General features: G+C 34.2%; 4 protein-coding genes and 1 non-coding gene across 6 annotated transcripts; 4 read left to right on the plus strand and 1 right to left on the minus strand.

Annotated features, from left to right (window-relative positions):
- On the plus strand, positions 290-6023 carry LOC105172910 (beta-galactosidase 3). The gene is made up of 18 exons (XM_011094524.2): positions 290-1024; positions 1107-1202; positions 1312-1424; positions 1527-1593; positions 1683-1775; positions 1940-2083; positions 2530-2618; positions 2703-2808; positions 3117-3204; positions 3295-3413; positions 3633-3797; positions 3954-4132; positions 4221-4330; positions 4487-4596; positions 4720-4830; positions 4930-5043; positions 5399-5601; positions 5702-6023. Exons 1-18 carry the CDS (start codon positions 851-853, stop codon positions 5817-5819), a joined length of 2199 nt encoding a protein of 732 aa, XP_011092826.1. The 5' UTR covers positions 290-850; the 3' UTR covers positions 5820-6023.
- Positions 10157-13338, plus strand: LOC105172911 (chromatin remodeling protein SHL). The gene is made up of 5 exons (XM_011094525.2): positions 10157-10317; positions 10480-10825; positions 11883-11951; positions 12540-12675; positions 12885-13338. The coding sequence occupies exons 1-5, from the start codon at positions 10245-10247 to the stop codon at positions 12909-12911; spliced, it is 651 nt and encodes a 216-aa protein (XP_011092827.1). The 5' UTR covers positions 10157-10244; the 3' UTR covers positions 12912-13338.
- Positions 13628-13700, minus strand: TRNAE-CUC. The gene has a single exon. It is a non-coding gene; the product is annotated as a tRNA-Glu (tRNA).
- LOC105172912 (E3 ubiquitin-protein ligase RNF144B-like) lies at positions 16986-19511 on the plus strand. Of its 2 annotated transcripts, none has more exons than XM_011094528.2 (2): positions 16986-17745; positions 18854-19511. In XM_011094528.2, exons 1-2 carry the CDS (start codon positions 17111-17113, stop codon positions 18963-18965), a joined length of 747 nt encoding a protein of 248 aa, XP_011092830.1. In that variant the 5' UTR covers positions 16986-17110; the 3' UTR covers positions 18966-19511. The 2 variants fall into 2 exon arrangements, with proteins under 2 accessions (XP_011092830.1, XP_011092829.1); XM_011094527.2 differs by having other exon boundaries at positions 16989-17745; positions 18859-19511.
- LOC105172913 (cysteine protease RD19A-like) lies at positions 21083-23863 on the plus strand. The gene is made up of 4 exons (XM_011094529.2): positions 21083-21627; positions 22029-22148; positions 22822-23068; positions 23453-23863. The coding sequence occupies exons 1-4, from the start codon at positions 21133-21135 to the stop codon at positions 23725-23727; spliced, it is 1137 nt and encodes a 378-aa protein (XP_011092831.1). The 5' UTR covers positions 21083-21132; the 3' UTR covers positions 23728-23863.

Raw genomic sequence — 23896 nt, forward strand, 5'->3', positions numbered from 1 at the left:
AGTGTTAAGCTAACACACCACAGATTATCATTAAAGCATTTTTCTCTTGTTTTACACACAACAACAACTCAACAAACACATTTTTCACACACCACTCACCTAAAAGCATCAACTTCCCCTATCCATGAAAAGGATTAGTTTGCCAAATTTTGTGGCCTCAAATGCTAAGAACAGTCATTTTCTGTTGCATTGAGTGTTTGATTCTTCCTGTCGATATGAAAACTATACTGATCAGTAATATATAAGTATTTATATAAATAATTTATAGTTCCAACAATATGCTGTTGGTCAGTAATAGTATTGGAGTTAAAATCACTCAAATCTCTTCTGTCTTTTCCCTTCCTTCTAAGTTCTAACATGTCAAGATGTTTAATAGTTGTCCTCCACTTTCACAACAGTTAAAATCCAGTTTTCTTGCTCCAGTGTTTTCAACTTCTGAGCTATCTCTCAGCTCCATCCCATCCCAAGAATTCTTTACTTCATGCAACTTGGGATTCCTTTTTTTTTCTTTTATTTTGACAAATGCATTAAATGGTCTATGAAAACTTTTGACAGAAAAAAAAAAAAGCCCAGGAAAAAGAGACAAATGAAACAGCATTCCCAAGTTGAAAGAAAGCACTGTGCAGTGTGCCGTGTAAATAGTTAAACGAAGAAATCAAAAGGCACACAACATTGTGTTATTGTCTTTAGTGCTGCATTTATATGTTTAAAATTTTAAAAGCTTGTTGTCAGTGAATCTTCACATTCTTTCTCATTTCAGCATTCATTTCCCTCCACAAGAACTCACCTCTCTCTCTTCCTCATTTCCTCTACTTCAAGGGAAGAGAAAACCCAAAAGAAAAATAGAAAAATGAAAGCTATCTCAGCTCCGAAGTGTCTGTTGAAATGCCTGCTGCTGCTGCTGGTTTCAGTTGTTCAGCATTCACATTGCAGTGTCAGTTATGATAGAAAGGCTCTCATCATCAATGGGCAGAGAAGAATTCTGTTTTCTGGCTCCATTCATTACCCAAGAAGCACCCCTGATGTAAACTAATTACTCTTCTTCGTTTTCTCCTTTTTCTTTTGTTTTTGGGGAGAGTTAAAGCTGAAAATTTCTTACAATGCAGATGTGGGAAGGGCTTATTCAGAAGGCTAAGGATGGAGGTTTGGATGCTATAGACACTTATGTATTCTGGGACCTCCATGAACCTTCACCTGGAACTGTACTTTTCTTCCTTATCCCTACATATATTTACCATGTTTCCTTTCTTTTCTTTTTGTTTTTTTTTCCTTACATTGCTAACTGATGTCTTCTACTTTGTGGGTTTTTAGTACAATTTTGAGGGAAGATATGATTTGGTTAGATTCGTAAAGTTGGTCCAGAAAGCAGGGCTTTACCTACATCTTCGCATTGGGCCTTACATTTGTGCAGAATGGAATTTTGGGTAGCCATTTCTGTTCTTGCAATGAAGTACTAATATCTCTCTGTGTTTGATATTTGCAGTGATTTGCTCATTATCTGTGCTTTTTCATACCTTTGGTTTCAGAGGGTTCCCCGTTTGGTTGAAGTATGTTCCGGGCATTAGCTTCAGAACCGACAATCAACCTTTCAAGGTCTGTGTGTGTGCGAATTTTAAGGATGTTGTGTAGGTTCCACAAACGTACATATATGTATGAGCAATTTTCGTTTTTGGGTGTTGCAGATGGCAATGCAAAGATTTACTGAGAAAATAGTCCAAATGATGAAGACTGAGAGGCTGTTTCAGTCTCAAGGAGGCCCAATCATTCTCTCCCAGGCATGTTTTTCACTGTTCTGCTTGATTTTTGCTGTAATTACACTTATTCCCTGCATTTGCGTAGGAAAGCATATTAGTGTGAGTATCTGAAACTCAACTCTATCAAGAGAGTAAAAGATTACAATCTGAAGGCGCCATACTTAATTGCCCCTGTTACAATGCAGATCGAAAACGAGTACGGTTTAGAGAGCAGGAACTTTGGTGCCGCCGGTCATGCATACATGTCTTGGGCTGCAAAAATGGCCGTCGATTTAGGTACCGGTGTGCCGTGGGTTATGTGTAAAGAAGACGACGCCCCTGATCCAGTGGTAATATGTCCTTGATATAATTACATCGACACCTTTTGAGATTTGATTTTTATTACCGAAAAACATGCTTGATTTTGGAAAATTACAGTGGCATTGCCTGCAGACACATTCTGCATTGTAAATTTTGTAGGCTAAGGAGAAATACGTAGTATCAACATGAATACTAGAGGTCAAACGTAGTTTTTTCAAAATTGAGGTACTCTTTTGTAATTTGCCAAAATTTTAGGGGTTGTGTGTGTAATTATCCTTACTTTGTTTATTGGCATATGCAAGAAAACACATTTTTCTTGCCTTTTGATTTAACATTGTTGTATCTTCTTATTTTCTTGCATTTGCGATCATTTAAAAAGTTAGAATTTCTTTGTGCTAAATTTTGATCAAAGTCTCTGAAAGTGATGATTGTGTTCTTCTTCTGTTCATGAAGTTTAGTTAAATTTTATTGACAGATCAACACTTGCAATGGTTTTTACTGCGACTATTTTTCCCCAAACAAACCTTACAAGCCAACAATGTGGACAGAAGCTTGGACTGGCTGGTATCTTCATACCCCCACTAAATTTCAGTGACTAGAAAAACAGTGTAATAGTTTTTTTATATATTTCTATGGCTTGCTGTCAAGGTTTGAAGAATTTGGTGGGCCAATTCATCATCGCCCGGTAGAAGACTTGGCATTTGCTGTTGCTAGGTTCGTCCAGAAAGGAGGCTCCTTCATAAACTACTATATGGTAAGGAAATTTGTGCTTTATTTTTCCATTCTTTAAGGTATTTTCAAAGAATTGCCTGAAAAACTTGAATATTGGTTTTAGGGCAATATAAATTCCTTAACAAAAGAGGATTCAAGTTGAAACAACTATGAGATATTCAGTTTAATGCACCTTGGACGAGCATTTTTTTTGTTCATGTAATCAATGCAATAGAGTTTTAGGTTGGACACAAACAACCTATCTGTCATAGCATACTCAGAAAATGTTGATCTTAAGGTTCCTGCAATAGTGCGTTAACTGCACTTTCTTTATTTGTCCTATTTAACCAGTATCATGGAGGAACCAATTTTGGAAGAACTGCTGGAGGTCCCTTTATTACCACCAGCTATGACTATGATGCTCCAATTGATGAATATGGTAAGCGAACAAGTACTGTGAAACCAAGTTTTACTTGTTTCATGTATGTTTACATCATAACCAATTAGTTCAATACCCTCTTTTCCGCAGGTGTACTTAGACAGCCTAAGTATGACCATCTAAAGGAGCTTCATAAGGCAATAAAGTTATGTGAGCATGCTTTGGTTGCCGCTGATCCCACTGTTACTCCTTTAGGAAACTACGAGCAGGTCTGCTTCTTGTTGTTTGATATCTACGATTCTATGCTTTCATATATTGTTAGTAGACGAGTCTTGAGGGTACTAAAGGATGCACAATTTTCATTTTATTGCCCCTGTCGGAGAAAGTGCGAGTTCCTGTCAGGCTTCACATTCCAATCTAACTTTAAATATTTTTATGGTTGTAAAAATTAATCTTTTGCCTGAATGGCTGAGCGATTCTGTTTCCAGGCACACGTGTTTTCTTCAAAATCAGGGCAGTGTGCAGCATTTTTATCGAATTACCACTGGGATGCAAGTGCAAGGGTGAGGTTCAATAACATGTACTATGATCTGCCTCCCTGGTCAATCAGCATACTACCCGACTGCAAAAATGTTGCTTTTAACACTGCCATGGTGAGTCATATGCCAAAACGACCTCTAGTGGTGCAAAATCAGACAAGCTTCAAATGTTATGCTAATACTTGTTTCTGACTTGCTGCTCCAAGGTAGCCAAACTGTAGGTCTCTGGTCTAGTTATTCATCTTACAAGTGAAGTTTTGCACCTTACAGGTTAGGTCTAAAAAGTCTTGGCCTCAAATGCTACCTACCAATGTGCGGATGCTCTCATGGGAAACGTTCAATGAAGACGTATCCGCCAGCGAAGTTGATGCTAAATTTTCAGTTCCTGGTCTTTTGGAGCAGTTAAACGTCACCAGAGATGCTAGCGATTATCTATGGTACACGACCAGGTACGAAGACAATTTAACAAAAGCCCGTTTCATGGAAATATGTTGTCCTGCAGTCTAACAAACTTGTATGAGCCAACAATCTTTGCAGCATCGAGATAAGTCCGACTGAATCTTTTCTACATGGAGGACGACGCCCAATTCTCACCGTAGATTCTGCAGGCCATGTCTTGCACGTATTCATAAATGGGCAACTTTCAGGTGATACACAGAGTCTTATCCTTCTAATTTTAGCCAAAAAAAATCAAAGCTAAGTTATTTCATTAATCTTTATTGGGGAGATAAAGATCGGTTTTATAGACAGCAAAGTTGAAATGTTGCCAAAAACAGTGAAGTTGAAATGTTTCCTTATTCCAGGATCGGCCTTTGGGACTCAGGGGAATAGAAAATTCACTTTCACAAGAGCTGTCAACTTGCATGCTGGAATAAACAGCATTGCTCTACTCAGTGTAGCTGTTGGATTGCCGGTCAGTTATCTGCTTATTTCCTTACTCTCCTAATTCGTTACCTAAGTCTAAATGCATCCCCTTGAAAAAATAAGAATAATTGAAAATTCGTCTTTACTAATACCTCTATTTTACCATTTCAAGAACGACGGCCATCGTTTTGAAACATGGAGCACGGGAGTCCTCGGACCAGTCGTCTTACATGGGGTTGACCACGGAACAAGGGACTTGTCCAGGCAAAAATGGTCATACAAGGTTTGTGATAGCATGTTTTGCTTTTTTCTTGGTTGTCTTGTTCCTCATATCGTGCAAAAATTTTGGTAAATTTGGATCAAATGTTATTCTCTTTATCAGGTTGGACTTAAAGGAGAAGCCATGGACTTAGCTTCCCCGAGTAAAATTTCTTCCATTGATTGGTCGAAAGCATCCTTTCTAGAGAACAAGCAACAGCCACTTACATGGTACAAGGTACTAATATTAGCTAAACCTTATTGAATGATGGAGAAAAACAAAATGCATCAATAGTTTGAAAGATATGTATTTCAACTTATATGTGCGACATAAAATTCCCTTCTTTCCCTTTGCCCCCGGCTTTTTCTTTCTTATGCATTGTACATGTGGTTGATGTTAGGTCAAAGTATTATCTTACATTTGCAGTGGTTCAAGTTCTCATCAATTGAATATATTCAGGCCAGCCTTAGACCATTGTTTTCAATCACAAGTTCACCCTTGAACATTAAGTAGCTGCATTGCATCTACCTACACGGTCCAGCCTCAAAATTCTAGGCCCTCACTTGCATTCTTTTCCGTACTTCACTTGCAGGCTTACTTCAGTGCACCACTAGGAAACGAGCCGTTGGCCTTGGACCTCAGCAGCATGGGCAAAGGCCAAGTGTGGATCAATGGCCAGAGCATCGGGAGATACTGGACCGCTTATGCAAAAGGCCAATGCAACACTTGCAGCTATGCAGGCACATTCCGGCAGGCAAAGTGCCAATCCGGCTGTGGAAAACCCACTCAAAGATGGTACATCATAACCGAGTTCTGAAAGCGAACTACTGAACCATTACCATGTACATGTACTCAAACTTTGCTAACTCTGCCTACTCTCATATTGGTTTCTCAGGTATCACGTTCCTCGTTCGTGGTTGAAGCCAACTGGAAATTTGTTGATAGTGTTCGAGGAAATTGGTGGTGATGCTTCAAGAATTTCTCTGGTTCAGAGATCTGTAACATATGTATAGAGAAGTAAGAAGGCTCCCATTTTTAGTTAGAGCCATGTAATGTATGCAAGTCAAAAAGTATGAAGAGAGATGAGACCTTTGTTTTGTAATCAAAGTTAAGGGTTTCTGTTGTGTTAACATATACGCCATTCTTTGTAAATTGGATCCATTTGAAAACAGAAGTGTTTCTTGAGGAAATTAAGGTCCTAATTGTTTGTATTTTCAGTCTAGTTTTTGAAATAGTAATTAAAATTAAGAATAATTACATTTACACACTTCACCTATTGCCTTTTTACACAAACTATTCCTGCTTTTTGAAAAATTACAAAAATTACAAAAATGCCCTTAGAAGTGTTTCTATAATTATTTTAAAAAGTAGAAGGGGTGTTAAAGTATTTTTCTTAATGAATAATATGACTATATATATTTTATTATTTATACTAATTTTTAATTTAAATATAAATTATTATATTAACTTTTTTATTAATTCTCTATATAAAATCGTACCTTTTAATAATTAAAATATTAATTATTTAATTAATATATAAATTATCCTTTCGTAAAATAATAAAATTAAAAAAATATTTATCCTCTCTTTTTATTTATAACTAAACGTTACTAAACTTAAAAATAAAAATAATTTATGTATTTTATATAAATTATATTAGAAATAATAAAATAAATAATTTATTTAATAAAAGATATTTTAAATTATTAAATTATTTATTTAAAAAAAATTATCCCTTCTTCCCCCAACTACACTTGCCATGCCCACCCTAACCCCCATTTTATTAAAATATCTTTTTAATAAATACATGTATTTTGTTTAATTAATTCTAATTAGATTTATATAAATCAAATAATATATAGGGTAAAATACACTTTGCCCTTTTAAATTATTCATCATGTAATATTTACCACCCTAAACTAACAAATGTAACACTGACCTTCTTGAATGAACAAAAATGCCTCCCATGCCTTGAACAATTATATTATTTTAAATATATTTCAGTGTTTTGCACACTAAATCATCATAAAATTATTTTTTAATTAATTTTTTTAATAAATAAAGAATTTAAATTAAAAGTAGAATATAAATTATATATACATATAGTAGACACACAATAAATATAATATAACCAACAACTCATATATGCTTCTTAAAAGAAATTGACAAATATATATACTTAACCAAAAGCTAAATCTTTTTAGAAAAAGTTGAACAAATATATTTTATCATATTTTAAAAAAAATACGTTAAAAAAACTGATATGTAATTACTCATTTTTATCTAAGAAACTAAATAATTAATAACTTAATGTTATTATAAAATTAATAAAATGTCTCATGAAATTTTTTTGTGTATTTATTTTACTCATTTATTACTTAACTTTGAGTCTGTAAAAATAATAAAATTCAACTATTTAATTCATTAGTTATATTTTACTTTACTATAAATAAAATATATTTTTTCCAATTAAGAAAATTTTAATTAAACTTAAAATGTAACATTATTAAAAAAAAAAAGAAATTATTTGAATTAAATATATATAAAGTATGAGGGTAATATTGTCTAACAATTTAATTATAAGAGGTAAGTGTTATATTTGTTAGTTTAGGAGGACCAATGTTAAATGCAAATAGTTCAAAGGGGCAAAGTGTATTTTACCCTAATACATGCAAGTGTGATAATTTTTTAATTGAAACTTATAATCAATTAATTAATTTCATATATATATTAATTAAATAATTTAATATTTTAATAATTAAAAGGTGCAATTTTATATAAAGATTCAATAAAAAAATTAATAAAATAATTTTAATTTAAATTAAAAATTAGTAATAATTATTAAAAAAATATATGGGGTCATATACTCATCTTTTTAAATATTATTTTGACACCCCTTTTACATTTTGATAATTGCAGAAACACCCTAAAGGCATTTCTATTTTTGAAAAATTATTTTAAAAGTTGACCTAGTCAACAAAGACATTTTTGAGTTTTAAAGGCTGTTAGGGGTGGTTTTTGTAATTTGTCAAAAGGCAAGAATAGTTTGTGTAGAAAGACAATAAATGAGGGAATGTAAATATAACCATCCCTTAAAATTATTATCTACAATTGAGATTTTTTAGCGTACGTTCATGTTGCATCTCATATTATATTTCACGCGTAAACATCACATTGCCCTTCATATAAATGCATAAAATTCATTTCTTTATATTTGAATGAAAAAAAAAATTAAAGTAATTACATCTACACTTCTTGACTTATGGTCTATATATATAAACCATCTTTGTCTTTTAAAAATTATACATCTACCGATCAAAAATGATGTTCTCTTTGAAAAAAAGTCAATAATATTAGATAAATTATTGCTAGTTTTTGACAATTATGAATAATTTCTGTAATATTATAAAAAATATAAGTAATTTATGTAATCGACCATAGATCAAGAAAGAATATTAATGTAATCATCCTTAAAAAATATGCATATACATATATTCTTAAGCATAAATTTTTACACCAAATGGCAGTACTAGTAAGGTCCTTGCATAACTTTTTTTTGTTATATAAACGTCTTTCGATTTAAATGTAATTTTATAAGATTTCAAATTTCATGGTAGGTTGTGAGTTCGCAAGAAATCACTGTGATGGGGGAGAACTTAGAAAAAGTCGGATATACCCCAGAAAAAGGGTAAAAGTGACTTTATGCGTCTAAATGGTCTGACCTAAATTGACATAATTTCAAGTAAAGTAAGTAAATATTTAAGGACATAATTAATGGGCATAATTACGGATTCCTAGCACATTACGTGTGATCATGGTGCATAATTCAAGAAGATGTGCATGTAAGTGGTATCCAAAAGTCAGAGATCGTGGGACACGTGGCATTTCCGAGATGGAAGCTTCATTCAGTATAAGAAGGGGAAAATTCCTCCAATAGAGGTAATTTTTCAGATTCATAAAAAAGGAACATATTTTACATCTCAGCATTTTACATTTAAGAAAGATAACTGACTTAAGCGTCGGAGTGTCTTCGTAGGGTGCCAACCCGACTAGATAGCGTTTCTTTTTATCCACAGTATCTGAAGGATTTGGGAGCGAAACGCGAACGTGATCGTAGAGCGATCCAGACGATTTCGAGCCCGATCACACTGTATGTATTACATAAATATTGCATAAAAAGCATTTATTGGAATGCATTTCTAGTTAGGGCCCTCGTTAGGTTATTTTTAAATCCAATCCCAACTCAATTAAGGCCTAATCCAAGCTCAGCTTAATCCCGAATCAGGCTCGATTGGGCCTTTTTTTTTTTAAATTTAATTGAGATATCTTTTAAATAATTACTTAAATTTATAATTATTTTATAAAATAAATAAATAATAAATTAAATTAACCAAGAATTTATAACTACAAAAAAGAATAGTTAAAATTACACACGACTAACAAGATTGAAATAATAAATTTAGATAATAACAAGTAAAAAAAAATTAAGATAAACTTTTTTTATAAATTAAACAAAGAGTATTTATGAATCAATGTTCCTAAATTTTAGAAGTAAATAATAAAAAATTACGTATCATGCATTATTAAATTGACCCAATTGGACCAATTCATTAGTTCGGACTAGAACCAAATGATCCTGAGCCACTAGATTGGGCCAATTCTAAGTGTCAATCAGGCTTGAGTCGAACAAATCCATTTTTCTATGGGGCTAATTTGATTCTGAGTCGGGCCAGCCCAGTCCGACCAACTTTGTATTTTAACATATGGTGTATGTATTTAAAGATATAGACACAAGTACTGCGTGCAATGATAGTTAGTTTGTAAAAAGAATTTAAATAAAAATGATGTGTTATCTTCCAAATCGATATTTTTAGAGTTTAGTTATTAAATTAAAAAACTTTAGGGCAGTTTATATAAGTCTTTTAAAAATAATTTCTTTAAAAACAATTTAAATATTTTGAGACAAATAATTTCTTTAAAAAAATTTAAATATTTTGAGACAAATAATTTAATAATAATTGAGAATGGTAGTGATGAGTGCAAAGATAGAAAGACGAAAGGCGTTCATAAGTTGAGGTGTGCTGTCTGTTGTTAGTTGTTACGCAGACAACAGTTTATATTGACTTCAGCTCAGCTCGCAACCGTTCCTTCTTATTCCGTACACCCCCTATGTCTTCTCCACAGCGATGTTCTAAATCCAACGGTATTTCTTACTTACCCTTCACGGTATCACTCATCCAACGGACTGAATCAACAGTCAGCGTTGATCGAGCTCAGACTACGTCTCCTTCAGCTAGTCCGCCAAGCACCTGATCACCACTCTCACACAAAACTGAAAAAAATTTAAAAGGAAATACAATTAAAACAACAGCCCCTCGAACTTTCTTTCTCTACGATCTTCTCTACATGTACGCTCTCCCTCCTCCGCCGTACAGCACATGGCTAAAGCCAAGCCCGCCCGCCGTACCCTCGATTCTTACACCGTTAAGCACATCAACAAGACCATCCGCCGTGAGTTTCGCGATTTCATCAATTTCTGATTGCAATTCAAGCGTATATGTGGTGGTCATCTGTCTGTGAATGTTAGACTTGCTTGAAATTGGTGGCGTAGTTGGATGTTGTTCGTCTTTTCTGTTGTTTCTGATTTGTTCGGTTGATTGTTTGTTTCTGCAGCCGGCGACTGCGTTTTGATGAGGCCTTCGGACTCGTCAAAGCCGTCGTACGTGGCGCGCGTGGAGAAGATCGAGGCGGACAGCCGTGGCACGAACGTGAAGATCCACGTTAGGTGGTATTACCGGCCGGAAGAGTCGATCGGAGGACGCCGGCAATTCCACGGCTCGAAGGAGTTGTTTTTGTCCGATCATTTTGATATTCAGAGTGCCGATACTATTGAGGGCAAGTGTACGGTGCATAGCTTCAAGAGCTACACTAAGCTTGATGCCGTTGGAAATGACGATTTCTTCTGTCGTTTTGAGTACAATTCGTCTACTGGTGCTTTCAATCCAGACCGAGTCGCCGTGTAGGTTTAATTTGTAGCTTCTGATCCTGTGTCTGGTTAAATTGTTTTACGTAGTGGACTTTGAGGTGAATTCACTTGAAAAAATGAAGACTTTCCAAGTTTCGGTGGAACAGCTAATTTGACGACCTTTTTGTTAGTTTTGACATTATTAATCTAGGATTAGTTATGGTTCACGTTGAATTTGCTTAGGCTGAGCGACTAAATTGTTGAACTTACTGGAGTTCCATTTCAACGAAGGTTGGAACAGTTACCTGGGTTTCTAAATTTGTCATCTACAAGTGCTGTGGGGAAAACAGTTCAGTTGTTTTTGAACTATAATAATTTACTTGATAAAATGACTTTTGAATATGGGATTGATATTTTATACTGCTCATTGACTAAAATTTCCTAATTTTGTGTCTTAATGTGTATCTACTTTTAGGAAAGAGCATGTTCTGTGTCAATCTTTTCTTTGATACTTATAACTTGAAGAAGGGTATCTTGCATTTGGCTACAAGTGTCATTTACGTTTTTGGCTGCTTTTTACTGAACTATGCATTATAAGTATTCATAAAAAAGAACCAGAAGTGTCTTCTGAGTTTTGTTTAATTAGTATATAGCTTTATCAGAGTTTACTTATGATTTTATGTGGGTAAAAAGTTTTGCCGGTTTATGATATTAGCTCACTCTACGGCCTGTCTCTTTTCTTACCTTTGTATTAATTGATGGGCGCATGAGGCTTTTAAGCTATTCGTATTGTATTTTGGCTAAGATTGATTACTAGAAAACTGAGGTTACTGACTAATGAGTACCAAGCAGGTGGAATTAATTATACTAACAGCTATAACATTTAGCCACCTTTCCAGCTTATGAAGTTGAAAGACAAATAAGATCATAAAACTGCTTCATTTTTATCTTGATTTAAGTGTCTTCAAGTATTGGAAATTCACCCATCTTCTCTAAAATCTACATACTAAGTAATGTAGGCACATTCATTTCCAGAATGTATGCTAAACTTTTTGATGCATGTTTGTGTTGAATAGTCTGTTTGACTAGTCTTGGTCATTTGCTGTGGCAGGTACTGTAAGTGTGAGATGCCTTATAATCCTGATGATCTCATGGTTCAGTGCGAAGGATGCAGTGACTGGTGAGTTTGTATGTGCATTATTATTTTTCAGTTCACTATTTTGCATGGATTCATTTTGTGCTTATCTTGTAACTTGTCAACTTACTACATACAAGGTATAGCATTTCAGCCATGGGATTTCATTATATAGCTAGCAGAGCATTGTGTATTTTCTTTGAGCTTATAGCGTTTCATGGTTTGCTTCTTAGGTTCTATGCCATTGGGCATTTTGAGCTCAAAGGCTACTATGTATACATGCATGTGGGTTACCTTATTTTGAAGATAGAGTCAGCCAATTGTAAAACTCTTTCATTATACCAATGATGCTGCTTCTTTGGCTCCTGGGATTCAAAGCATTTCCATTGCTTTACAGTTTACAAGTCACTTTTCTTGTGAATTTAGAATCAAGTCTCCTTTTGTCTTTTCACAGTCATTATGGTGCTTCTTTTTTTTTTCTCAATATGCTTGTAAAAATATGTTGTCTCCTAATAATTTTGCTTTTCCAACATTTTCTAAAATGTATTTGTCTGACATGCCGAGCTTCATGACACAATGTAACTAGAATGAATAGGCTTGAACTGAAGCACATGCTTGCAACCCTTGATTCAGGTTTCATCCAACTTGTATAGACATGACCCAAGAGGAGGCCAAAAAGGTTGATCACTTCTATTGCCATGAATGTTCCTCTGAGGATCAGAAAAAATTACATAATTCTCATGTTTCTACCAGAAATGCTGACGCTAAGGTAATCACTGATTATATATTATCTCTGATATCCTTGCAATTTATGTTTTCTAGAATCTAAGTTGAGTAAAAGAATTTAGTGAATGGAAACTATTTACATTTTTTTAGGTGCGAGGATAAGTATTGGCTTAGGACCCTGATCCCAGTCAGATCAGAACTTGTATTTCAAATTTGTGCATTTTCAATTATCCCTTTTTCTGGGATTTTCAGGTGGATACAAAACGCCGTCGGAGGTGATACACATGATATGCGAGAAGCAGTGAAACCGTGTTTCGGTGCAATGCAAACAAACACTGAGGCAGTAACGAGAAATTGAAACTTCTGAGATGTAAGAAGGGAACCAGTTGGGAAACTCTGTCTATGTCTATTTGCTTTGAAAGACAGTTAAGCTTGTTTCCTCTGAGGGTCGAGGATGTGTTTGGTTGTGTGTAACTATTTTAGATTCTCCTTTCTTTTCCTAGCTTCTTTCTCTTTCTTCAAGGGCTCTTGTTGTATTATCCTGACTAATTTCAACTTAACGAGTCATAGATGAGCTCTTTGATGTATGTATATGTTTGGTGGCTTGTTTCTATGTAGCTGGAATGAGTTATAAAGTGTAGGCATGGAGCAGCTCTGTATTTATCTCCTCTGGAGTTCTTTCATCATCTTCTCTGTTCAAGTTTCAGAACCCTCTACATTCCACACAGGGATTCCATGCGATTTAATTATCACCCTTCTCTAGTAGGTATTGTTTGGTCTTCACAATAGCAGAACATCTTTCACAGGTATAAATATTATATCATCATCCTATCCGGTGATTGGTTTAGATAACTAGATTCTCTGCCTCAAATCACACACACACACGCGTACGATATGCATAAATACAAGTGGACAGACACAGGCAAAATCAAGGACGTTGATTTTGAATAATGAGGTTCTGAGATAAAAGAAAATGAAACAGGTGAAGAAAACGATTCCGTTGCCGGGACTTGAACCCGGGTCTTTCGGGTGAGAGCCGAATATCCTAACCATCTAGACTAGAACGGAGCTATTGATGATTCGTCTTTCTCATTCCTCATCATCAAGCAACACAATTACAAGTTTACTCAATAGTTGTCTCTATCTTTTTATAATTTAAATAATCCACTCAAAATATGGAACCCATAAAATGTACCCGATTTCAAATCTCTTTCTGTTTTCTTCTTTTGACTAACCTCTAAATTAGGATTTCAAGTTCACATACACTAGATGAACTCAACTACCAAACCCTTAACGAACGAATTTTACCAAATTTCAGGAACTACAAAAAATAAAGGAAAAATTACACCACCCTGTTTGAGTTTAGTGTAATAATTACACGTAATTTTTTTTATAATTTGAAAAATTATATATGTTGCCACTAATATTTACTTCTTCTAATAAATATGTCTATTGGTTAGTCAAAATTCATCAATTTAATGATATTAATAAAAATAAAGAATGAAAATCGATATTCACTCTCTATAGATTTATCATTGTCTTACTGCAGGTCAAACAATTAATCTTTTACCAAACTACTATTATACATTTTCACACTTTTCAATACATGTGGGGAAGTAAATCTCCACTTTTATAAGGGAAGTATTGGAAAAAAAATGTGTTTGACCTGCAATAAGTGAATTAATAAAGGATAAATATAAATTTTCAATTCTTATTTTGTTAATAAAAAAAATACTATAAATTTAAATAATCGGGACGCATTTGTTAGACGAAAGTAAAATTGTTGAGCAGTATATGTAATTTTGAAATTACATAAAGTTTATGTGTAATTGCAGCAAACTTGAGGAGAGTACAATCTAATAATTATTCCAACAATAAAATATTGAGGAAGTTTACTTAAAATTATAGTGCAGGTTTTATTTTGGCAGGAGGAGAAGGAGATGGTTTGCAGTTTGCAGGGATATTGCGGGCTAACTTTCCACAAGTTGTTTAAGCCCCTGAAATGTGGCAGTTTTGGTGAAGAGAAAGAGAGAAAGGCCAAAATGAAATGAAAACGCATCTCCAAATGCAGAAAGCAGTCCTTCAAACCCGCCCCTTTTTTCTACTTTGCGTGACAACTCTATTCAAACAGCACATCTCAGTTGCATGAACATGAACCTCCTCCTCATTTTCTCACCTAACCTCATCAATTGTTTCTTCCATTTTCACACTCAAACTTCTAAACACCTTCAATTTACTAATTTACTTATGTATATATATACTGTGAGTTGACTTTACCACATAGAGTAATTCTTAGGAGCACCACATATATTAGGTTTTTTTTTACAATGACTAAAATTAAGGTCTCATGAACAAATTTGATATTACGGGTTCACACCATTCATTGTTTTCAAATTATATTAAAACATATTTATAAATTTTTAAATAATGAATAAGTATTCATAATTATAATAAATTTTATAAAAATTTGTTGTAATTTATTACGTCAAAATAGAGTTGGTGCATGTACTAATCATTGTTCTACGTATAGAATTGAAAAGATGGGCCTAGAAATTGAAATGAAAGTACACATAAATTACCAAGAAAGCAAAGCTTTTAATTAACTTGACTACTCAATATATATAGTCAATATCATTATAGTTGCACCCCCTTCTTAATAACAATTTTTTGGAATTTAGTTTAAATAATTTTAAATTCAAATGATTTATATTTTATTTAATAATAATAAATTTCAAATTATTTTTATATAGAGTTAACCGAAATCATTTTTCAAGTTATTCCTCAATTTCAAATATATTGTTCCGGTTTTTCTCTAAAAAAAAAATTAAATATTTTTATTACTGGAACACAAGGAACAATTACAGAAAGTGCTTTATGACTTGTTTGACACGTTACAAGTTTGAAAATGATTTGTAGGAAAAGACAGGGAACAAAGTTTACACAAGCTCTCCAGCTTTTCACCACTTTAGGGTATTTGAATCTACCATTGATTTCCGATGACGTTCACAACTTAGCATTAAAAAATTTATGTGTTGGAGTTTTATGGATATAGTAATTTAATTTAGTTTTAATAGTATTATGTTGTTATTTCTATTGCATATTGAATATTATAATAATAGTATATTGGTTGATTTATAATTATCTATACATTTTGAAAAAAAAATGATTTTATTGAATTTTAATCACATGACCGTTGATTCACTTTGGGTCTTTCAGGTCGGATTCTAGTGTAAAAACTCCTTTTTACTCGAATCTTCTTAATTCTTTGAACTAGATTTATATATACTAGCAATCAGACATATCGATGGGTGTATTACGTTCTTGATAATAATTATTTATTTATTATGATAAAAATATTGATTAAAATTTATATTTTTTTTCTAAGATTAATTGTATAATTTTCTCAATAACAATACTGAACAACTAATTAGTTAAATTGATATGACTCTCCTCGACGAATGACAGAGTCCTGGGTTCAAACTCAAGTTGTTCCCAACCACCCCCCACCCCCATTGTACTTAAAAACAAAATTAATAATTCTAAGTGTGAGTTTGGAAGGGCATTATAGTAAGATCATATAAAAACACTCCAAAACTTACTTTAGATTATCAATTCTACTGACTATCGAAGCAGTGCGACGTGTATATTTTAAAATTTTATTATTTTCGTTTTATTATATGAAGAAGAATAAAAATATAATAAAAAACTTATCAAAATTGATACTTTTTCAATATTTTTTTATTTAATATTATATATGTGTGAATAGAATATTACTGACAGATTTATTTTAAAAAAAGGATCATTTTGTGTAAGAATAAGTATACCTGAGGATGTTTTAGTTCGTAGACATTTTGTTAATGAAAATAGTTACTTTAACTCTCTTACACATACAAAAAAAAAAAAGAAAAAGTTTAAAAATTATTAAAACACTCTTATAAAATTTATGGATACGAATCTCATCAATATATGAATTTTGATCTACTTTAATAATAATTGTCAGTCTAATAAATATTAGTTGTTGTTTAGTCATAGATAATTAGTAATTGCTATATTAGTTGTCAATTTTTTAAAATATATAATGTAATTATAATTAATTTATACAAAAAAATGGGTAAATTACGATATATTCTCTTGAAATTTTTTATAATTATAAATACTTCATACAATGGATTGTTACCAGAGCGATATTTGTTAGAGTTTAGTAATTATTGACTTTAGGTAGTAATTTTTTAAATAATAAAAAATATTTATAATTATAACAAAAATTCAAGAGAATTTATTGTAATTTATTAAACAATAAAAAAAATAAAAATGGATGAGCTATTAACTCTTATAACACAAATGGAAAAAGAAATTAGGAGGTAGAAGACGTGAGTGGAAAGGAGTAGCAGCTTATAGTACTACGAGTTGCACATCTATATCAGTATCAATTGACCTCTTCACATGGCCTCACCACAAGCTTAGAACACACGGGAAAAATGGGGAACACTCTGCAAGCACCTCCCCAAGTCCTACCACCCCAACAACCACAGCAACATCAAAAAATCGCGGGCGGAGAAGAAAATCAAGAATTCACCTGTGAAATCTGCATCGAGCCCACTTCAAATGCAGACAAGAAATTCACAAACACCAACAGATGCTCCCACCCCTTCTGCACCGACTGCATGATCAAGTACATCCGCGTCAAGCTCGAAGACGACAACGTGGGCCACATCAAATGCCCCGCTTTCAACTGTGATCACACCCTCGACCCGCTCGCTTGCGCTTCGCTAGTTGGCCCGTCGCTCTTCGTGCGGTGGTGTGATGTGCTGTGTGAAGCTGCGATTGTGGGTTTCGATAAATGCTACTGCCCGCACAGGAATTGCAACGCGCTGATCGTGAATGAGTGTGGGGGGAATGTGAAGAAGTCGAATTGCCCGAATTGTAGAAGATGGTTTTGTTTTCAGTGTAAGAGGGTTTGGCACGCGGGGTTTGGGTGTGACGAGAGTGGGGAATTGAGGGATAGGAATGACATGGCGTTTGGAAGGCTGGTTGAGCAGAAGAAGTGGATGAGGTGTCCGCGGTGTAGACATTTCGTCGAACTGTTGGAAGGCTGTCAAATTGTGAAATGCAGGTAATTTGATTTCGCTTCAGTGTGTGTATGTGTGCTCTTTTCCTCGGAGCTTTCTGGAGCTCTGCTTCTTTTAGTTTGTGGTTGATGTGTTTGTGGATACTTCCATGATGAATTTAAGTTGTGGGTTTCTAGCCTTACCTTCTGAGTCTTATATGATTACTCAAATTCAACCGATGTATGATTTTAGGGGTTTTTACTGATTGATTTTGAAGTTTCTGATCTAAGCTTTACTGTTTAAGCAAACCTTCCACTTTTCTCTGGAAAATTTGATGATCAATGTGAGAAAATGCTGCTGTTCTTTACTGTAAAGCCTATTCTTTTCAGCAATTTTCTTGATGTGAATTTGGAGCATTTTTCAATTGAATTCCACTTGTTCTTCTCACAGGCAATTCTTGGTATTATTTACGTTGTCTTTGTTTGATCTATATGTTAAATTAGTAGCCTATAGCTAGCTACAAATGAAACAAGTAGCGACTCTCTAATAATACCCTTAATTTGGCTGCTATCGGCAGAGTTATGTTTTAAGTCCAAAAACGAGCAAAATGTGTGTTAGTATATTATCTTAGCCTCAGAGATTAGTCTTCTTTTTTGTGTTTAAAGAAAAAGATGAACATGTTAGGACATGAATATTGTCATGGGCCCTTTGCCAGGATGCTTCACTTGTTTCAGTTTGTTGATGTTCTTTGCATGACTTGTCTGTGTTTATATGTGATACACTCTGCATTACGAGATTGTTTTGACCTTAAGATCTGTATATTTGCCGTTTTAAGTCTTTGACAATTTGCAGAGTTTGAGTTCTTGTGTAGCCCTATTGATCAGTACCTGTAGACGCTTCTCTCGTGTGAGATTGAACTTGAGATTAATTACGTAACGGAATGATATCCTACCTTGTCGACAATCGCCACCACAAGATTGATTTTGGTTTATGAAACCAAGTCCGAAGATAAAAACTAATGAATAGGTCTTATATTTGATAAGGAGCAAATTAAATATTTGAGGACGATGTTATCCTGTAATTGCAACAGCGTCGTCGTTATTGTTCTCAATGTATATATAAATCAACATTTAATCTTGGGGGGTAGGCTTTTGATTTTGAATTCATTTTTAGTGCAGATGTGGGATCAGTTTCTGCTACAAGTGCGGGAAGCAGGTTCATCAGCACTGGTGCCGATGCGACACTACCTCTGTGTGCTGCGAATGGTGCTTCAGGATTTGTATAGTTCTTATCTTCCTAACTTTTGCGCTTTTTTTCTTGGCTTGGGAGACGGCAAGGCGCAGACGGATTACTTAATAAGTATGAGCTTGTTATAGTTGGGAACATCCGGATGTCGAGTGGGTTTGCATTGTATAGCTTTGGGAAAGTGGAGACAGGTTGCAACATGAGGGGAAATTCTTAGGAGGTCCACGAATTTGGACTATCGAACAATCACAATCATTTGTGTAAAATATAGATGATTATGATTGTCTTGAAACCTGAAGTGTGAGGACCTCCTAAAAATGATACGATGTTTCAGCTTTCGTATATAATCTCCTCCCTTTATTCTGGTGCAACACCAACCCTAGTCAGGAATCATGTATAAACTTGTGATATTGTAGTAGAATTGTTCTTCTACTGATGCGCACTATTGTATGTTGTAACTTAACAGAAGCAGTAGCTGTTTGCTGTTAACATTGAAGCCTTTTGAGCTAGCGACCAAGTTTGTCGGTTTTATTAAGAAATGAAACAAGTAGTGACTCTCTGATTTGGCTGCTATGGGCAGAGTTAATGTGTTTTCGTATATTATCTTAGATTTTTGTTTTCAAAAGAAAAAGATGAACATGTTAAGATGTGTATATCTACCCTGTCCACAAGATTGATATTGCTTTCTCAAACTAAGTCTCAAGATAAAAACTAATGAATAGGTCTTATATTTGTTATCTTGCAGCTGCTTCTGCCAATTCAATCTCATTAGGGATGCTTCCAATCAAGACAAGTACGCGTACCAAAAATAATTTTATTGAGCTATCTTAATACTTTTATTTAATAATATTAATTGCAAAATTATATTTTTTGTTTTTAAAATAATAATTAATTGTATTATTGAAAACTCATGATAAAAGATTGACAATATTTTAATCATTAAAAATATTTATCGTATTATCAAATACTAATAACAAATTATATTTTTTATTTTAAAAATCCAAATAATAATAATAAGATTTACAAATTAGTAATATTTTTTTATAATATTTAAATAAATAACTAACCCCTGCACGCAAACGCAAGTAGCTGGAATATTTGGACGTCACTTGAACAGGAATAACCCAATCCTCCCTCCAATACCATAACCATTACCCACCAACAATATTTGTATCATGTCATTTTAGGCAATTCTCTTTTTAATTTTTTATCAATTTTTTTGCTGAAAATAAATTCAATAAACTAATAACATTTCAAATCCTGAATTTTTATTTTTTAATAAAAAAAATATATATCTGCTAGATGTACAATTTTCGACACAAAACTTGTGATTGGTAGGGTCGTTGTCTGGTTCCTTATCCAGAAGCAGCTTCATTTATAATGCTTCCCCGCTCTGTTTTTCTATTCCGTTTCTTGGCACCATTATTTGTTTGTGTAACGTATAAACTATCCCAAAATAAAAAAGTTAGTGCAAGTTGCTACCAAATAAGGATGATTTGTTGACAGATTAAATTTAATATTTCTGATGTTATTTTTATCTAACAAATTGATAAATCGTCAATTAAAATTCACCAAATACGTTGATATTAAAAGATTGAATGAAAAATTATATTTATCTCCAATTGATTTATTACTAATTTACTTATTATAGTTAATAATATTTTTTTTAATCAAATTACTATTATACATCTTTACACATTAATACATGTAAAAATGTATATTTTCACCCTTATAATGATAGTTTGACTTGCAATAAATTTGTAATAAATCAATTAAGAGTAAAATATGAATTTTTATTTTTTTTATTAATATAAAGAAATTTAATAAATTTTAATTAATTAAAAAGTTTATTTATTAAAATAAATATTAGGACTATTAATATAAATTTTAAATTATAAAAAATTTATGAGTAATACATTAAAACTTTGGGGAGAAAAGCATATTATCCGTAAAACTAAGTGTAAATAAAATAAATAAATACTCCAATAATGACCTAAACAGAATACTGCAGCAACCAACCCAAGAAGCAGCAAAAGAATGGCCCTTCCTTGGGCAAATCGAATTTCTCCACGTGTCTGATGGTCATTGGCAGCTTCGGACCTTTTCCCACCGCCACGCTACATACACACAGCCCCTGTATCTATATATATCTTCGCCAAAGAGGAAAAGAGGAAGTACCGAGGTAGAATCAATCAGTCTTACACGCCATGGCTTCACGTTTTGCCCTCCTCTTCCTCTTCCTCTCCTCCTTCCTCGTTGCGACGTCGTTCCGGTATTCCTTCGCTGCCGAAGACGTCGCCGGGAACGACGATCTTCTAATCCGTCAAGTTGTTGACCACGGCGACGGCGGTGGCGCAGTCGACGAGAACTCGTTAGTAAACGCCGATCATCACTTCACTATCTTCAAGAGGAAGTTCGGGAAGGTGTATGCTACGCAGGAGGAGCATGACTATAGATTCTCTGTATTCAAGGCTAACCTACGCCGAGCGAGACGACACCAGAAGCTGGATCCGGCCGCCGTCCATGGCGTCACGCAGTTCTCCGATCTCACGCCGCGAGAGTTCCGCCGCCAATTCCTCGGCCTCAATCGGAGGCTACGCCTTCCTTCCGACGCTCATAAGGCGCCGATTTTGCCAACAAATGATCTGCCGATGGATTTCGATTGGAGAGATCATGGTGCGGTCACGCCGGTGAAGAATCAGGTGCGTTTTAGATTTAGGTTTCCCAGCGGTTTCTAATTTGAATGCTTTACAATATCATTTGGAGTTTTATCTGGAGTTGGTAAGCTCAGTATTCTATTACTTTGGAGTAGATTTATAAATTTTACATGGTATTATATTTAGATTGTTTAGTTGCATCGTTTGACAGAAAGAGAAAAATCATCCGAGTTCACTAGCGTAACTGTTGATTCCTCTGTATCTTTCCGTATTGGAACCTTTTACTTTACATGCTTCTTTCTATGTTTCCTTGTATTATATGATTTTTTTTGTAGGATGTATCTATGTTCATTAGGAAGTTTTGTGGCGTTGACTTCTGAATTTGCTTAATTTGGTTGCTGAGAGTATGTAGAACTTGTTGGTAAGTGCTGAATGCTTGATTGTAGGGTTCTTGTGGATCATGCTGGTCGTTCAGCACAACAGGCGCATTGGAGGGTGCCAACTTTCTGGCAACAGGGGATCTGGTGAGCCTCAGCGAACAACAGCTTGTGGATTGTGATCATGAGGTTTGTCTCATTTACCTTTCTTCTCTCACTTTGCCCTCTTGTTGCTGCTGAGTACTGATGAACGTGGACTTTGGTATGTCAAGTTCCTAATAACATGTGTTTCTTGTTTTATTTAGTGTACTAGTCGAACTTATTGCTGTATCTTAATAAAATTAGTAGCTTATACTTGTAGTCTTATTGTTAGTATATGTTTGCAGGGCTGTTTTGGTGGTCCAACAGCATTAAGTGAATATATTGTTAAGAGAATTTGATTTATGTGTTCAACTTCTACATGGAGTTTCAGAAATATTTAGTAGTTTGAAGTTGGTGTTACATGGCAGACAGGTTCAAGGTTTGATGAGTGTAAAATTTAAGATTTCTACACTAGGAAGTACTAAATAATTTATGAATTCTGAAAGTTGATCCTGTGTGATTGTAACTGATCTGTTAGCTGCTTTTAGATATTTGTCTGTCTTTGACATTGGAAATACAGAAGTTATTTATCAGTATCTGAAATGGCTATTTACAAGTTAATAGTAAACATAGTTGAGTAACTGGTTGATGTGCAATTTAAAGGTCTACCTTATTCATCTTTTGTTCTACTCTTAGGAGAATAATTTCTCAGAAGAAGTGTCCAATTACTTCCCTCCAGTTTTCTCTATAGTTGCATTTGACTGAAATTTTCTCTCTGCAGTGTGATCCAGAAGAAAAAGATTCATGTGATTCAGGCTGCAGTGGTGGACTGATGAATAGTGCTTTTGAATACACGCTTAAATCTGGTGGACTCATGCGAGAAGAAGATTATCCATACACCGGCACCGACCGTGGGGCTTGCAAATTTGACAAGAACAAGATTGCTGCAAAGGTAGCTAACTTCAGTGTTGTCTCCCTTGACGAGGATCAGATTGCAGCAAATCTTGTCAAGAATGGCCCTCTTGCTGGTAACTGCTCTCTCCATGTTATGTTAACCGCTTGTGACATTTTTACTTGTTAATATTTCTACATTTTTTATGATATACTTGTATTTTTCTCTAGGGGTACACATAAAACTGATGAAAAATCTTTGCTGATAAAAAATCTCTTTTGATATTATAATGGTGTAAAGGCCTTTCTTCCCTTGTATATGATCAAGGTAATCAGAGATATCTGATTTAGGAGAAAAGCTTTTCCTCTAACTGGACATCTTTTGTCGCCTTCCCCACGCATGCACATAATATAGAAACTCTCTTCTCAAGTTACTTTCTTTGCAAAGCCTAAACCAAATGCCCCTTGCTTTCTGATATGGTGAATAGTTTCTGAAAGTGATTCTGTTTTCTTGGATGCAGTGGCTATCAATGCAGTTTTCATGCAGACGTACATTGGAGGTGTTTCATGCCCATTCATATGCTCGAAGCGGTTGGATCATGGTGTCTTATTGGTCGGTTATGGTGCGGCTTCCTATGCTCCCATTAGATTAAAGGAGAAGCCGTACTGGATTATCAAGAACTCTTGGGGAGAAAACTGGGGGGAAAATGGGTACTATAAAATCTGCCGGGGCCACAATGTTTGTGGAGTGGACTCCATGGTTTCAACTGTTGCAGCTGTTAGCACCTCACAGTAGGATCCCGATTGCAGTCAGTACTCTCACCTCACCCCTGTACATAGAGGTGTTGCTGCATTTATTATAATTCACGAACTTGCCCATTTTCTTCTTAAACGATGTGCGACTATTTATGTTTGACATTTCTTACTTATAATTTCGGTCATCAACAATTTCAAGCAAATTATGT

This window comes from Sesamum indicum, linkage group LG10 (assembly GCF_000512975.1).
Source record: "Sesamum indicum cultivar Zhongzhi No. 13 linkage group LG10, S_indicum_v1.0, whole genome shotgun sequence".
In the NCBI taxonomy this organism is placed as follows: domain Eukaryota; kingdom Viridiplantae; phylum Streptophyta; class Magnoliopsida; order Lamiales; family Pedaliaceae; genus Sesamum; species Sesamum indicum.

Excerpts from the sequence above, each read along its gene's own strand:
- LOC105172912 (XM_011094527.2), top strand. The coding sequence starts at position 17,111 with ATGGGGAACACTCTGCAAGCACCTCCCCAAGTCCTACCACCCCAACAA. Across the intron at positions 17,746-18,858 it reads TGTCAAATTGTGAAATGCAG|ATGTGGGATCAGTTTCTGCT; the intron begins GTAATTTGATTT and ends TTTTTAGTGCAG.
- LOC105172911 (XM_011094525.2), top strand. The coding sequence starts at position 10,245 with ATGGCTAAAGCCAAGCCCGCCCGCCGTACCCTCGATTCTTACACCGTT. Across the intron at positions 10,826-11,882 it reads AATCCAGACCGAGTCGCCGT|GTACTGTAAGTGTGAGATGC; the intron begins GTAGGTTTAATT and ends TTGCTGTGGCAG. Across the intron at positions 12,676-12,884 it reads CCAGAAATGCTGACGCTAAG|GTGGATACAAAACGCCGTCG; the intron begins GTAATCACTGAT and ends TGGGATTTTCAG.
- LOC105172913 (XM_011094529.2), top strand. The coding sequence starts at position 21,133 with ATGGCTTCACGTTTTGCCCTCCTCTTCCTCTTCCTCTCCTCCTTCCTC. Across the intron at positions 21,628-22,028 it reads TCACGCCGGTGAAGAATCAG|GGTTCTTGTGGATCATGCTG; the intron begins GTGCGTTTTAGA and ends GCTTGATTGTAG. Across the intron at positions 22,149-22,821 it reads TTGTGGATTGTGATCATGAG|TGTGATCCAGAAGAAAAAGA; the intron begins GTTTGTCTCATT and ends TTCTCTCTGCAG.
- LOC105172910 (XM_011094524.2), top strand. The coding sequence starts at position 851 with ATGAAAGCTATCTCAGCTCCGAAGTGTCTGTTGAAATGCCTGCTGCTG. Across the intron at positions 3,205-3,294 it reads TGCTCCAATTGATGAATATG|GTGTACTTAGACAGCCTAAG; the intron begins GTAAGCGAACAA and ends TCTTTTCCGCAG. Across the intron at positions 5,044-5,398 it reads AGCCACTTACATGGTACAAG|GCTTACTTCAGTGCACCACT; the intron begins GTACTAATATTA and ends CTTCACTTGCAG.